Genomic DNA, 16,793 nt, shown 5'->3' on the forward strand with positions numbered 1-16,793 from the left:
CAAACATTTAAAGCCTATAAAAACAAATTCTGACGATGTTTTGGGCCAGTGGCTGGGATACGTTCACTTAATAATCTTACTTATCCAACTCCAACATCCAAGTTCTACGTGTGTGTTTTAACCTCAAAGAACACCAAGATCCAGCATATCAGGTTTTGTTTTATGGTAATGGGTTTTATGTGTAGTTATTTTAGATCTTAGGAGAGGACATTTTTGGACGAGCCCCTGGAGGGCCAGGTACAGTTAGCTATGCTCAGTGAATTCAGCATCTCTTTGAGACTACAGGAAAGAAGAAGATGTGTGTGTTTATGTCACATGTCTTCTGTCCTTGAAACTACCATGGGCATTTACACCTGGTTGTTACAGATTTTATACTAATTCTTACTCTGTCTCTGTCTGTCTGTCTCTCCTCTCAGGTTCGTGAGCAGCCATGACAAAGTCGTACGAGTTCAACTGGCAGAAACACCTGCCTGAGTTCATGCAGGAAGGCACCTCCTTTGACCGGTTTGATGAGGTAAAAATAATACTTTTTTTTACACATATGAGGTTTCTGTGACATACACAAAAAGAAAACAGCTCTGAATGTAAAAATAAACAGCCTCTTAACCTGTGTATGTCGTGTTATATAGATTCATGATACATTATAGTGTATCATGACATTTCCCGATATAAGTTTAATATCCTTCATAAGTGTTTGAAAGCTTAGCCTGTTTTGCAAGCTGTATGAGTTTGTCAATAACCTTGTTGATACTGACATAGGTTATTCGCTCTGTCCTATTATCATCCTTCACCCTTAATGACCATCCCCAGGTCAGTCATTAGTGTGCACACACACACACACATAACCCACACACATAACGTAGCAGAGGCGTCTCCTTTATAACCTGATACGTCATTGTTGTAGTCAGAGCTGTAGCTGTAGGCAGGCCACATTGATCAGCCTCATTAAGAAGCTTCGGCATGGCGACTGCTTGTCTGCAACATGTCCACTGAGAGTCTTAATCATCACTCTGATGAAAAGATTATCTGTGTGTGATCTCAGGGAGTGAACTGATTCTTTGTTTTTTTTATATAGATCATTTATAATTTCTACACTTGTATATTGATTTGTTATAGGTGCTAGTCGAGTTGAGTAGTATGAATGAAATCAGTAGAAAATGTGGAAAAATAAGATAAATCCTGAGATTGAATCCTGAAGTGCTCACAGTGCCACTGTTGTTTGAATGTTTAGAGTTGAGATTGATTTTGTATTCATCAGGATATAAAATGAAGTTAAAGTGATTAACAAAAAACAAAACACAAAAAAATAATCAACCCCAACAGATAAAAACTGAGCTATAAATGTAAATAAATCCCTGAATAGCTGTAAAAAAGCTGATTCTTTAAGCAGAATAATATTAAATTATTGCTTAGTTACAGCCATACGCTCACCTCGCTATCCATGCCAATGAAATTAAAGATTTAGACTGGTATTTACCAATAATATTAGTGTTATTAAATATCCTTCTTGTTCAGTGTGTCTATATATATCTGAATGTGTATGACCCTGTGTATATCTCCCTGTCTTTTAGCCCACGTTTCCTCCAACTAACTTAATCAGGACACTTAGCTAGGACATTTGCCGAGCAAAGGCAAAGTGTGTCACACACACGCGCATGCACACATACACACAAAGTGACATACACGCACTCATTGCACACATCAGGAAATCCCCTCAGTCCTCCCGGTTTATGTGGGCATCAGTGGGGGGAGGAGGATCCCTCTTAGGCCGAGAAGAAAACTTGAAAGAGCGTAGGGAAAAGCATCATCAAATCCACAGCCATGTCAAAGTGAGCCATGAAACTGGGCCAGCATGCTTCTGAAGAAAGTCCTCAGTGTGTTGCTCCTATGAATATGAGCCAGGCTTAGGCAGGACAGGGTTAGGACTGGCCTGAATGGTAATAAGGTCAATCCATGCCAGAAACCTTGAAGGTTAAAATGGTATGAACTGGGATGTACCACTACCCTCTTACCTAGGCATGTCACAATACCAGAAATGTAGTAGTCAACCAATACCAGTGAACTTCCATAATTCTCGATACCGATTCAGTAATAAAAATTAGTAGGTATCTGCTGATACCGAGTCCTGATCCAATACTTCCGTATTTTCCGTAGTACTACAGGTGAATTGTTCTGCATTGCATTAATGCTTATTTGTTGTTTTTTATACTGTACTAAACAATAAAGTAGGCTATAATATAGCCTAACAAACCCTCTCTTTAATCGATTAGTCTTGTCGCTGTCTGAGGGGAATTTCTCTTTCCTGTCCTGACACCTGCAGTGTTTGTTGCTTTGTTTTGGTTCGCCTGGCTTGTGTTGCACTTGCAACTTACGTGCTTGGTGAATGTGCTGCTCTCCACCGCTGTCTGTTAGCTCAGCCCCGCCCCCGCTGATGTTTCACTGTGGGCAGGCCTGAGCTCCTGCACATACAGACAGCCCAGTGGAGCAGAGAGACAGACAGACAGCAGAGAGAGTTCACGACAGAGCACTGAGCACAAAAGTTTCGCAAGCAAAACAACATGTTCTTCTTTGTGTGGCATTTTTTGTCTGACTAGAGTTAAGCTAAGTTTTCTGAATTTTGGCATCGTTTTGGAACCAAAGTATTGGTTCTCATGAAAACCCTACTCTTATCACTGTATTTCGTCATTTGTGAATCATTATATCCTTAACAATGTTAATTACTGTTCCTTTTTTGTATCTTAGGACTAAAGGCTAGAATTTCTTTGATAGTAGTTACATCTTATCTGACTGTCAACTCTTCCTTCGCAATTGACTCAAACTAGTGAATCTCTAGAAGGACAGTCCTTAATTTGTTAACAAAGTGGGTTTTTGTTTGCTGAACTCTGACCTGTCGTTATGAACATGGGGTAGTAATGTCTGCTTTTTACAAATGACTGCATTCTAGTCTCTGTGTCTGTATATATGTGAGTGAATGAATAGTTGCTCTGTTGCCTGGCTATTACAAAGGCTGCAGCGGACATCTGCTTCGATTGAAATGACGTATGCCAAGTCCACCCACAGACATGGACATGCTCTTTATCAGTCCCTCTCACACGGGCACTCAAACACATACACACAAGAACACACACACACACACACACACACACACACACACACACACACACACATATGCTAAACAGCATGGATTCTTTTCCACAAAACATTCTCCCCTGAGTGAAACCCCATTGAGTGACAGATGGTAGAGACAGGTAACGTGCAATTGTGTCTGTGTGTGTACTGTGTATTGTGTGTGAGTGTTTGTTCTTACATAGTTTTCAGTGCAATTCAAAGCTTTGTGCCATTACATGAAGTCTCTAACACTACATGTAGTTATTATGGTCCTGTCTAAAATAAGAATATCCAACATAGAGTATTTGTAAGAGCATTCTCATGTCCCAGTATGCTTTGTGATATTTTTCCTCTCTTCTTATAGAAGCAGTGGTGTTAGTGCCTGTCTTTTAATTGTCTTTCTTAAATTTTGTTATTGTGTCTTTCTAATTTTGTGTGACTGTAACTCGTTCTCTAACCAGCTGTAGTGTGTGCTTGTTTTTCTTTACCTTTTCTTTTTAGCTTTGCCTTTGCACAGTACAGTGGAGGAGGTTTTAAATGCATTATAGATTTCCAATAATTCATCGGTTTTTGTCTTTGGAGTGAGATATTTCAGTTGAGTTTCCCCTCTTTGACAAGTCCAGAAGCATGGAGGTCAGCGGTCAATGCGATACTCAATAATCAATCATGCAAACACCCAAAGGGCTTCCTCTGTGTGTGTGTGTGTGTGCGTGTGTGTGTGTGTGTGTGTGTGTGTGTGTGTGTGTGTGTGTGTGTGTGTGTGTGTGTGTGTGTTAGTGTTACTCATTGTCTCACTGATTGAAAATCAATCACTTAAGATCTTGGTGATGTTTGGTTTCCATGGGGACTGAACGGCTTCATATTGACGGAGAAAAGCAGGTCAGAATTTTGAGACACTGAAAACAAGTGGACACTTATTTCTGTTGCTCTCTTGCTTATTTAGTCAAATTTTATAATACTCAGCCTGGATCAGTTTAGTCAGGTCATAAAATTGGTTTGATGAATTTGGCTGAGGGTACAATACATAAAAATGATCCACTCCATCCATGAAATAGACTTACCTGGTGAATGTAGCTGTACTTCCTTGCTGTTCACAAAAGATTAGAAAACGGTAATACTTTGAAGTTGACTGAAAGGCAGCATAAGCCTATTATAGATGCAGCATGTGGGAATAAAAAAGAAACTTAGCTTGAGCACTAACAGCAAAATTAGGATGTAATGCAAATAAGAACATGGCTAAAATAACAAAACAAGGTAAGTAGAGACTGAGAATAATTACCTTGCATTTTTGCATTATTAATAATACTGATTCATCAGGATTAAAGTCATTCACTGTTGAGCACCAGGCAGTCGAAAGAGACATGACATGCAGCACTTCCTGTGTTTTCATCAACCAGCCTCTGTGTGTGTGTGTGTGTGTGTGTGTGTGTGTGCATGTGCGTGCGTGCGTGCGTGAGAATGACTTTGTTTGGATATGTGTGTGCTTTATGTCCTCTTGATGGACATTCATGTGGATGTAAAGAAATGCGTTTTTGTGTAGCTTAACTTAAAATAGTAAACGCAGAAATAGTGACATAAATCATCAATGTGCTTTACCCGCGCGTGTGTGTATGTGTGTGAGAGAGCACACAAACACATTAGAATGAAAATTGTTGTGATGGAGGGGACAAAATAACAGAGGGATCAACAGACAGACATGCACACGCACACACACTCTGAGCTGCACTTGCCCAGGCACTTAGGAAAGAATGCACACATTTTGAGTGGGGACTAGACTACCACAACCAGGGGTCAGTATCTATCCAAATCCACCCTGAGATAGTTGGACCTTCAGCTAATTGTTCCTTTGCGTATGGAAGGACTGAGTGTCCCCATAAACCATTTAGCTTTACAAGAACAATCCATCTGATAGTGTAACACTAGCCTGCTGTATGTTCTTACCAGTCAAGGCTCATTTGGGAGCATCTCTTTCATAGAGTCGGCTTCACTATGTGCAATTGAAGCCTCTGTCAGTCCTAATTCAGATAAAAGAAAGTCAAGCTTTTAACTGCACGTCTCGCTATTTCCTAAATGGAAATAGGATTATTCAATTGTTTTTTTATGATGGCTTTAGATAACACAGCCAAAGAAGAATCCAGCTCAGTCCTATTTGCAGCAGTGTACCTCATGGAAGCAACATCTTGAAATAATAAATGATGTGTGAGTGAATGTGTCACACTGTTCCATATTGTTAATGTTAGAGTTGGTGACCCAGCAGACATCTTTTATTCTATTTTTTTCTCACTTATGTTTTATCCTTGTCAGATGTGGGATAAAAAAAAAAACACACACACACACACACACACACACACACACACACAGTCATTCATCAGCACAATTGAATTGAGTGGAAAATGTTTGGGTAAGATAAGCAGGCCAATGTTTGCAGATTTTCTGCTCCGACACCCATGTTGAACTGAATAGGGGTGCATGTTGCACACGAGCTGATAGATGGAACATTAGACTACGTGTGTATAGTAGCATCATAGAAGCTGGGCTAGCACACTTTTGAATCCAGCTCAAACACATGCACAGACACACACACCCATATGCTCTTCATCCAGGGTTGTCCCTGTCTCTAATGCACAGCGCTGTTTTCCAGGCAGATGATGTTTGCATTTAAAAGTTCAAGGCAGTCACGTCTGTCTCACTTTGAGTTTGTCTTAGCAATAATCTCCTCTGCATGCAACGTGTTTGTGTGTATACTGAATGTATTCGCACATACTTTCTGTGTATGTTTTTGTGTGTGTGTCCTTTGACAGGCAGGTACATCTTAGAAAATGAATTAGAACTACATCTGTTTATCTGGTTGCGTAAGCCTTGTGTGTTCAACAGGCTGGCTGTTTAATGTCTTCCCATGTCAAATAAAACCCTCTGATTGATGAAGCCCCTTCTCTTATAAAAAACATTTTTTTCCTTTCTGCAGGACCCGTACACCTTTGAGCCCAACTGTCAGATGAAGGTGGATGAGTATGGCTTCTTCATCACCTGGAAGAGTGAGGGAAAGGTACAACCTCCACCTGTTCATTTTTGTGTATTCCTTTGTCTGCTAGGCAGTCTTTCAAAGAAAAGAATATTTTTAATTAGTAGTAGAGAGTTCCATCTTCAGATTATATAGAAAAGCTTAGCTAAACATTCAATTCTAATTTAAATAAGAACACTTGTTATTTAAAGCAGAGGCCTGGGGGTATAAGTAGTGGCAGGTGGTGTTTTTGTAACTGAAATAGACTAAGCAACACTGTCCCATCACCATGACAGAAGAAATGTGTGAGATATTGAAAAAAACAACACAATATCTGATAATCAAGGCTAAGTTTAATTGCATTTGCAACTACCAAACTGATATTTTCAAAGGCTTAAAGGACCTTACTGGTGATTGTAGTGTGTTACATTAACTACAAATCTACTGATGAATATGACCAGGATTGATTTCCTTCCTTCTGTGTGTACAGTAGTGATGTCAACTCAAATAGAATATAGGTAATCCATCACAGCTGGAGTCTGCTGGTCAACAGCAAAACCTGGAAAACAGACAAACAAAAATCCAAACCTAATTTAACCTGTGTGGTGTTGCAGGAGCCTGGAGATTGTCTCACTGGGAATAAAAATAAAACCACAAAATAGAACCAGTGGGCCTTATCTGGCAGCAGCATACAAAGGAGGAACTGTTGTAGGTGTTGGAAACTTGATTATGAGAAAGACATGTTACTCATGACCTACGTTAATAACTGTTGACAGATGCTGAGAGGTTGTGGTGCTGCCCCTGTGTACTGAGCATTAGAAATAATTGCAAAAATCACAAACAAAATGCTTGTTTTCTTTCAATTCACCCTTCCCTCTCTCTCCCTCTTCACCTGCTAACACATTTCCCTCTACTTCTTTTTCTTTATCTTCCTGCATATCGTTCCTGCAGGAAGGCCAAGTTCTCGAGTGTTCCCTCATCAACAGTATCCGTGTTGGTGCCGTCCCAAAGGTGAGAGCTCAGGAAAGACAATTTCCTAACTTTCTGTTTCCACAACATTCATGCTCTCTGCCCACCCCACCCAACATTCAGTCTCTTGCTCTGACAGTGACACTCCTGGTAAAATCTCAAAAGGCTGCCACGTCAGGCACATTATTCATGCTTTAATTAGACATGGCTACAATAGCAGCGTATTCTATCGATCGACTGACTGATCTGGGACTCTCAGTTGAGTTCTCACTGCTGAGATTCTGTCTCAACTACTAGATTCACCAGGGGCACCAGCAGAACATAAACATGAAATATTTAACTCATCAATATTTATACAACCCTGACTGGGTTTAGCTGCAGGTTGTATCCAAAACTTTTTTTTGCAGCCCTGGCTTGTGCTTTTGACCCAGAGAGGAATAATGAAAAACTGTGCTTCCAGCCCTCTTATAATGGGCTGTCAGAGAACCACTGAGTTAAAGAGTTCACACTATGGGATCAAAAGCTGACAGGTATAAGACGTTCTGTCTCTGGCAGAATGCCTTTTCCTATCTTGTATAAGGAAACTGATCTTGAAATAGCCAATATGTACATGGCCAGCTGCATTATTCCGTATTTTCAGTGCAGCTGGCAACCAATTATTTATTTAGCTGATATGGAACCAGATACACACACAAACACAAACCTGTATAGTGTCTCTGTATATTAAATATTGATTTGTGCAGTTTAGCCTTGACAGTGACACATTATGTCGTATTTGGCATCATACAGACTGGATGAATTATGAAAGCTGTTACGGGAATACCCATGTGAATGCATGCCTCTAATTAGGATGCAAACCTGTCAAGTCACTAAAAGTCAAAGGCCTGACCGGAGACACTGGTGTGTACTGTGTACATAACCATTACCAGGTTGTGTATGCATTGTTGACAGCAGGAGTTGGTCTGTTTGTTCGGTCTTCTGTGCAGATGTGTGTGTATGTACATGTGTAGGGGCACGTATACAGATACTGCAGCCTGATAGCAGCTCCTCCTGTTTGTTCTGTACTGTTCTGTTGGTAGCAGACTAAGACAGCTGATAGCAGGGCTTCTCCTCAGAGGCTAACATGGTTACACAAGCTCTAAGAGCTGTTTCAGATAATCCAATGAGCGAGGAATGATGAATTGCATTGGAGGATTGCTGGCTGGGGTTTTAAAACGGCCGAGCCTGTTGCCTGTTGCTGTTAATTCAATCATAAAACAAAAATACATTACTATCTTCCATGGTGACAATGGTAGCAGACTGAAATCTGAGACGATGAGAAGGAGGAGACGTGCTGTTTTGAAGGTTTTCATGGATTTTCAGTTTCACAATTGAACTGAAGTTTGCAGTCCTGTCAGGCTGAACTGTGGTGAGGTAAAATAGGGAAATAACCAGGGTAACTATAGGTTTTTAAAAGCCAAAAATGTCACATCTAATGTCTTATAAAGCATAATGTAATTAGGGGTATTCATTTTTTAGTATTTAATATAGATTGTTGTTGAGGTCACATTGTTTAAGTGTATAATGCTGGTTTTCTTATTTGTTGTAAAATTAGATAATGAAGCAAAGGTCATGACTTATGTAGTTTCACCAATAGATGTAATTTGGACCAATGATAGGGTCAGGTCAGGGTTTTTTTTTCTGTGGTGCCTCACATCATTAGCTGTCACATCAAGCATGACCCACATGCAAATTTAATCTAAGATTAATGGCCACTGGATGGGGTCAATATAATGAGTCAAATGGTTTCAACATCATCGCCGTACCCAAGACTTTATTTCCTATTGTGATTCTGTTGCTCAATTATATACAGCTTCCTGACTTTTATTATGTGCTCAATCAGAATTAAAATCTGTCTGTTCTTGCTTGTTTTTTGTTATTTTTTGGTTGTTTATGTGGTCTTACTGACACGGTAGCATTAAGAAAGGTCTAATGCATATGTAAGTCCTGTGCAGAGGGGCTATTTACATTAAAACCCACTGACAATGAAGACACCAATCATGTCTGAGTGTCCAAGGATTTGTATTCTTAGCAAAAACCCTGTCCAACATGTATAGTAAATAAGAAATATAAGTCTTACTTTCCAGTTCTGGTAAATGGATCCAAATATGAATTCAGTGGAACTCTTCAAGCTACTAAGATTTCTTTTGAATGTAGTATTTTAATTTGTTCTTCCATGATGGATATCTATTGTATCCTTATTTAGCTGACAATGGAGCTTTCACAAGTCTCCCAAGCATGATGCATACGGTATATCTTATTTTTTAGCGTCCCAAGACTTTTCTACAACAGCAATAAACATCTCAACATCCTTCTGTGTAAGCTCCTTTCCCATTGTGGTCTCTTGTCAGCAACCATTTTCTGCAACAGTACAAAGTAGGAGATTAAAACATCCGCTTAGATTTTTTCCATTTGATCCACTAACTCTCGAAATGTCAGAGATTTGACACCTGGACAGCATAGACCCATTGCTTTATCTCTCATCTGTTTGTGTCTTCATATTTATTTTGTCTTTCTGGGCATCATGTATTCATCTACCAGTCTGCCTTCTAAACTGCCATGTTTTCCCTTTTTCTCAGGACCCCAAGATCTTGTCGTCATTTGAGGCCATTGGAAAGACGGAGGCAGACTTAGAGGGCTGCATCATCTGCATCTGCAGCGGCACAGACCTGGTCAACCTCAACTTTATGTTCATGGTGGCGGAGAGCCCCGACACAGCCAGGGTACATACATGCATGCGCTACTTCCACTGCTTGGTGCTGTTTCACTTATGTCTGAGAATGATACCAATGACGGCAGACCAATATTACTTAACGTAGTATTGTATAACTGTATATACTGGCTATTTCTGTTGTCTTCAGATACGCCACACAACTAAACACCTGTGTCCAGGATCATTGAAATGCTTGCTTCACAAACTCTGTCTACCACCGGCAATTTCTGTGCCCCATTACTTCCATTATCAGCTTGTGTTTGATTCGTTTTTACCACTTACCCAATCGGGCAAGTGAGCTGCTAGATGTACTAGCCCGACGTGACATTTTACTTGCCCCAGACAATCCTAATTGTTAGGCCCTGGACTGAATAAACTAAGATTGGGTTGTTGGCAGTTTAGACAAAATAAGTGGAATTAGTTTTCCTGCATATCTGCTGAACACACTTTTATCTAAACATTTTCAGTTTTCTTCTTACCACTTTCAGTGATAGAGCAAAAGCAAATTGTCAGGTGAATGGTTCACATGCCAACTCCCACACAAGGCAAATCTGGCCTTGGTTCACTCTGATAAATACACACGTTTGGAGTGACTCATTTTTCCCTGTCTCACCCCATTTCTATCTCCCCTCTGTCCTTCCTGCACTCCTGCTTTTGCTGATACGTTTTGTCTACTCTCTCTTCTCTTTTCTCTTTCTCTCTCTAACTGGCTCTATGTTTCTGTTTTTCTTCCCACTCATCTAGGAAAAAGCTTTGTGAGAAATACGACTGCCTTATTGAGTAGAGAAACACCTCTGCACCTTTCTCTTTATCGCTTCCACTCTCGCTCTTTCTCACTCATCACTGGTTTTGGGCTCAGACAGATGACACCCCCTCCTCTGTCTGTCTGTGTGTCTCTCTCTCTTATTCTGCAGACATTATTATTGCTGACCCCTGCTGGCAAACGTCCAAATATTGTACACACCCTGCATAGCCCGAAGTACACACTGTATGTGCAGATTAAATTTCAGTTTTCTGGAGCTGAATTGATTTCAGATTTGAAGAATGACATTACTAGGATGAACCAAATAATTGAAGTGTCAGTGGTGGCATAATGGAAATGCTTTACAATAAAAAAAAAATTAAAGAAAGGGTTACTTTTCAAAGGAGAAAGTTGTCATTATACAATAAATAGACCAAAATCAGTAATAGCTAGTTGGTCTTTCCCTACCGGTCTGTGGCACTCAACTCCAAGCCCATTTGTTCTTACTAGAGGTTTGTCAATTTTTCAAAATGAGACACAAATGTATATATTGATTTTTAAAAGGCTATGTAATATCCTACAACAGCTGGGCCTCTTTTATAAAACAGTACTCAAGTATTTATGGCAAAAATGTAGGTCCATGGCACAGAGGAATAATCTTAAATCTCTAATAATCTCTAAACTGATTGCTGGTTTTTGGTCTTTTCGTGGGATTTGTTCAATATTAAAAGTATAGAATATCAGCAGCCTTATCCTTTGGCCTTTTGGCAAAGCTTTGGATGACTGTTTAAGATTACAGGCAGCTTTGAGGCAAAGAAAACCTGTGGAGAAAAAAAGAAAACCGTTAAAGTCAGCTATCTTCTATTTAGTGACAGGTCCAGTGTGGCCCAAAGGCTGAGCAGTAATCGAAAGACAGAGAAAAAGCAAGAAAAAGCACTTTGATAACTTCAAATGAGTGTAGTTATTCTCAGCCTCAGGGTGGTCAATCCAGAATAAAAGTGATAGTTTTTTGATATGAATTGACAAAAACTTATTCAAAATCACAACCCGCTTCAAACCAAACCCAAAATGTGTGTTTTCTGCCAGCACAGATCTGTTATTTGGCAGTGTTGGTGTTTATGCATTTCCCATGAGGGGGTGTTTTTCTGGTGATGGGTGTTATAAATGATGTTTGTGCTCCAGAGAGCTCACTGCCATGGGGCTGTCAATGATATTCATGCAACAGCCTACAGCTCGTAGGCCTGATGGTTGTAGCACACACATACACACACACGCACAGATGCAGGTACACGCCCTCCTCCCCCATAGTTTAAAACACATTTATTCCTGCTTTTCCTCTCTCTCACATACACACAAACACACCACGACACCATCACCACCTCCCAGCATGCAGGTGGCCCTAAGTAGCAGACCTCGGGAGATGACTGAGTAATTTACATCTGCAGACACACGTTCACACAAACACACACAGCTTCATGGACGCCACATGCCCAAACAGACTACCCCTGCTGCACGCGTTATCTTGTTTAATGTTTTTATAATGATGTCAGTAATAATTTTCTGTGGAAGTGGAAGAGAGACGGAGCATGAAGACAGAGAGCTGGAGTCAAAGACAGTCAGACACAGAAAGACAGAGGTCAAAAATGTTCAGATTATCAACCTCAGTGGTGTTTCTGTTGATGCACTCAGCAGTGTATTCATGTAAAGCTGTTGACTGTCACTGCTTGTAGCCTTGCATCAGCTCAATGTGTTTATCATTCTGTGTATTTTTTTTGTTTTTTTTACACTTGTGTTCCTGATTGTCTTGTCAAGGTGCTCACCCGTGTGTGTGTGAATTAAGAGGCAATTAATTTGCTCGTGTTTATCTCCCCAAAGACTCTCACTTCTAAACTCAATGCAGACTCTGGAGATAAGCTTGTGGCTGCTGCGTACTGTATGTGTGGGCCTCGGTTGGTCAGTGTGTTTAGAGTGTGTGTCCTCAATACTTGTGCCTGTTTTTTTGCAGAAGTGGATCGAGGGTTTAAGGTCAGTGATTCACAACTTTAAGGCCAACAACGTCTGTCCAATGACCTGCCTCAAGAAACAGTGAGTGCATTTCTCAGCATGTCTCAATTATCTACATTCTTTGGTGAAAACAGCCCTTTCTCTAATCTGTGCTTTTCTCTGTGTCTTCTTTTTGTTTAGTTGGATGAGAATGTGCTTCCTGACCAATGTGAATGGGAAGATTCCTGTGAGAGGGTAAGAGTAAATTGATGGGATATTTGGTCAACCTTTGTGACATCCCATCTTACTCCAGTTTGTCTCACTCAACTGTTCTCTTCACCCGTACTGTGTCTCTCTCTCTCTCTCTCTCTCTCCTTTTTTATAGCATTACTCGAACTTTTGCATCAGGAAAGACGGAGAAGGGCATCTTTCAGGCTCTAAAGGATCTTGGCCTTCCTAGTGGAAAGGTCAGACAACACTGTAGACTGTAGTGGTTAATTGGATCACGTATTGCGCTTTCTGCACACTTTAATCTGTAGGTTTATAGGTCTTGTGTTAACAAATGGTGGATTTTTCTATCTTCCACAGAATGATGAGATTGAACCCTCAGATTTCACCTATGACATTTTCTATGCGCTCACACAGAAGATCTGCCCTCGCACAGACATAGAGGAACTCTTCAAGAAGATGTGAGTCTCTTGTACCTGAAAATTTAAAAAAAGAACCTGATAAATCCTCCAAATAAACAACTTAACAACAGTCCCTTTGCATAGTATTATACCCCTGTTACCATGTTGTGCCTAAATAGAACAATGATGTCCACTGTTAAAATAGTCCCAGAGTGCGAGCTACTGCATCTTGTTGGAAATAATCAGGACAAATATTTCTGCGCCTGCTGCACTAACTATGTCTGGACAGCCTAACCTGCTTCCACAGTTCAACGTTAATTATGAGTGATTAACATGTTATTACTAAAAGTGTAACATTTAAGTATAATACTTTTATAAGGACTGCTTTCTAATTTTAACTGACTGTGTGAAAGACTGTGAGGTCTATTTTGAGAAGCATAACATTTTGTTGTTTTTTTCTAATTAATTCCTTTGCAGCAATGGGAACAAAACTGATTATTTAACTGTAGACCAGTTAGTCAGCTTTCTGAATGAAGTAAGCTCTTTATCATTTCATTAACTTCTCTGTGTATTTTGCTTCCCCGTGCCCCTCTCTGAAACTCCCCTGCCTTCTTACCCCCTGTCCTGCTCTGGGTGGAAGTTGCCCTCCAGCCCGGACTGGACATCAGCTGACCCTTAAAACTCCATTAAGACAAATGGAGTGAGACAGACAAATATTTAACTTCCAGTCAGCTTGCAAGGGCAACTTCAACCATCTCCCCTATTCTGCATTCCCGCCCTCATCCCATTCCCCATGTTCTCCCTACCGCTGCTTGCCTCCCTGTGTCTGATTGGTGTTGCTATGGCAATGGGAGGGTAGAGGCTTCCTGCTGTCTGTTTTCTGTGGCCGTGTTCATCTGTGTGGCTCGATACCTGCTTAGTCCCTCCGCTGTGCAGTCGCATGTGTGCTGCTTCATCACACTCTAGACCCGCAAATGGAGCCAAAGCTTTGGTTAGATGAATTCCCACCTGGCTTTGTGAGTGGGCAGTGGCATTGTAATGATGTTTTGGTGCTGTTGTTTTGTTAAAGTAGAGCTGCCTATGACCTCTCCAACATGACTTCCTTGCTTTAATCAAACACTTAACCACTGCACCTGTTAGCGTGGCTCACAGTTTCTTGTGAACATCTTAGAATTAAATGTTGTTTGTTATATCCTGTTGATACCTGAGTGCTCTCTATTCAAGGCCACAATAACTAAAATATTAAAACTAACTATATTTACTTGATATTAGTCCAAATAAGAAAATGACAGTTCTTGATATGAGCACTTCTGGTACCTTGTCCCATGTTGCATTAAGTTGGCCCATGTCCTGTGTGTATGATGTTTTTTGTACTACATCTAGTTTGTTTGGAAATAGGTTTACATGTAGACAATCTGTGTGTGGATCAATCTGTGTGTGTGCGTGTTGTTCCTCAGAACCAGCGTGACCCTAGGTTAAATGAGATCCTGTTCCCGTTCTACGACCCCAAGAGAGCCATGCAGATCATTGAGAAATATGAGCGAGATGATGAGCTGAAGAAGAAAGGTAAAATAGAGGCGTAGAGGGAAAGAGGGGGCAGAGAGATGTGAGGCTGTGCTGCCTTCTTCCTGTGTACCTTTTGAAACTACAGTCTGTTACATCAGGTTATTGGCACAGTTATCTGCCAATTGATTATTTTCAGCCTCTGTCAATTTGTCATGATGATAAGGACAGTGAAAATAAGACAGTCACTCTTCAATAAATACACACTCAAAGGGCTAAATTTAAAAAAATAAACCTAATATCACCCTCACTACAACGGGATCTGCCAACAGCTGAGGGCCAGACGTATAAACAGTGTGTATGCACAAAAACCATGTGTACACCTTTTCCAAAACTTCACGTGTAGTTGCAGGTGATATGATGAGGTGGACATGAAATATAAGGTGAGAGATTATAGTATAGAAAATGTTACTCAGAGGTACATTTATCAACCTAAATTGGAATTATTTACAAGCAATGAATTTTATCACTTTTTTTTTTACATTAAACATAATTCCCATTAATTATCTTTTCATTTGATCATGAATTGTGGAGCACTTTAAAAACTTATGAGTTCAATGACTTAATCATTGATCGTCCTTTTTACGTTTAATACTAATAATGATCAAACTATTACTGCAATGATTGTTTACAAGTATATGTTATGAATTAGTGGTACAGGCATACACAGCCAAAGGTGTGCGTAATGGTTGTGTGTTCAGCTGTTCTGATACTATTGGAGAACCTCGCTCGCAACCTCTCTTTATAGTAGAGAAACATTGTTAGTTACTGTCAATCCCATTAACTTCTTCTCTAGGTTACATGTCCAGTGATGGGTTCTGCCGGTACCTGATGTCAGACGAAAACGCGCCAGTTTTCTTGGACCGGCTGGAGTCGTACCAGGAAATGGACCAGCCCCTGGCCCACTATTTCATCAGCTCCTCCCACAACACTTACTTGACAGGGCGACAGTTTGGAGGGAAATCTTCAGTAGAGATGTACCGCCAGGTCCTGCTGTCTGGATGCAGGTACACAAGTGTGTCATGGTCTGTTAAGATGTGACATATGTGTAGACATACATGCACTCCACTGCATTCATGCAAACGCACGCCCAGACTTAACAGAATTTGTATGCAACTAAGTTAAAGTGCGTCTCAATTCTGCGTGTCCATTATATTATATATTCTGTGTGCTTTCCTTCCTGTCAGATGTGTGGAGCTGGACTGCTGGGATGGGAAAGGAGAGGACCAAGAGCCCATTATTACTCATGGCAAGGCCATGTGCACAGACATCCTGTTCAAGGTGAACACACACACACACCCTTACAAAGTAGAATAGTGCTGCTGTTCACTGCAACAGTTGCTTGAGTCTTTTTCTGGCTACTTCTGTATTATTGCACAAGGTATGTCTGCCACCTTGTGTTGAGAGTATGATATTGCATATATCATAGCCTCTTCCTCTCTCATCCACTTCTTTTTTTCATGCTTCATCTTTTTCTTTTTTCCCCCAACAGGATGTTATCCAAGCCATCAAAGAGACAGCATTTGTCACTTCAGACTACCCTGTTATTTTGTCCTTTGAAAACCATTGCAGGTATGTGTACAACTAGTAATAAGTAAGGATGTTATTGCATAATGATTTGGCTATTGATTTTAAAGATATAGTAGATGGACCCAGTGCATTCTGTATGTGTATGTATATCACCAGTAAACCACAGCAGTACAAGATGGCCAAGTATTGTGAGGAGCTCTTTGGTGACTTCCTCCTCAAACAGCCTCTGGAAAACTACCCGGTAAATCCTCTTTCTGATGCACAATCCCTCAGAGTTTGTTACATTTGGATGACAGTAATCAATATATTTAAGTGTATGTTTATATTTTCTTTGGCAGATTGAATCTGGGCGCCCCTTACCTTCTCCAAATGACCTCAAACGTAAAATCCTCATCAAAAACAAACGCTTGAAACCTGAAGTTGAACAGAGTGAGTAAACAACTCAGCCTGTTGACATGTGAACTCTCTGTTCTTCATATGATTTAAGTGTTAAACGAGTGTTTGTGTGTGTGTGTG

General features: G+C 40.4%; 1 protein-coding gene across 3 annotated transcripts in view; it reads left to right on the top strand.

Moving 5' to 3' along the window:
- LOC127367943 (1-phosphatidylinositol 4,5-bisphosphate phosphodiesterase beta-4) overlaps positions 1-16,793 on the top strand; it is a 68,046-nt gene that overhangs the window by 33,851 nt on the left and 17,402 nt on the right. For all 3 annotated transcript variants that reach the window (XM_051408252.1, XM_051408251.1, XM_051408253.1), the window contains exons 4-18: positions 417-514; positions 6,074-6,154; positions 7,061-7,120; positions 9,697-9,840; positions 12,578-12,657; positions 12,757-12,810; positions 12,941-13,022; positions 13,144-13,244; positions 13,662-13,719; positions 14,642-14,750; positions 15,544-15,754; positions 15,935-16,028; positions 16,240-16,319; positions 16,434-16,518; positions 16,616-16,706. In XM_051408252.1, coding sequence (XP_051264212.1) covers positions 431-514; positions 6,074-6,154; positions 7,061-7,120; positions 9,697-9,840; positions 12,578-12,657; positions 12,757-12,810; positions 12,941-13,022; positions 13,144-13,244; positions 13,662-13,719; positions 14,642-14,750; positions 15,544-15,754; positions 15,935-16,028; positions 16,240-16,319; positions 16,434-16,518; positions 16,616-16,706 — 1,414 coding nt within the window. In that variant the 5' untranslated portion in view covers positions 417-430. The remainder of the gene's footprint in view (positions 1-416; positions 515-6,073; positions 6,155-7,060; positions 7,121-9,696; positions 9,841-12,577; positions 12,658-12,756; positions 12,811-12,940; positions 13,023-13,143; positions 13,245-13,661; positions 13,720-14,641; positions 14,751-15,543; positions 15,755-15,934; positions 16,029-16,239; positions 16,320-16,433; positions 16,519-16,615; positions 16,707-16,793) is intronic.

Source organism: Dicentrarchus labrax, unplaced genomic scaffold (genome assembly GCF_905237075.1).
Source record: "Dicentrarchus labrax unplaced genomic scaffold, dlabrax2021, whole genome shotgun sequence".
Lineage (NCBI taxonomy): Eukaryota > Metazoa > Chordata > Actinopteri > Moronidae > Dicentrarchus > Dicentrarchus labrax.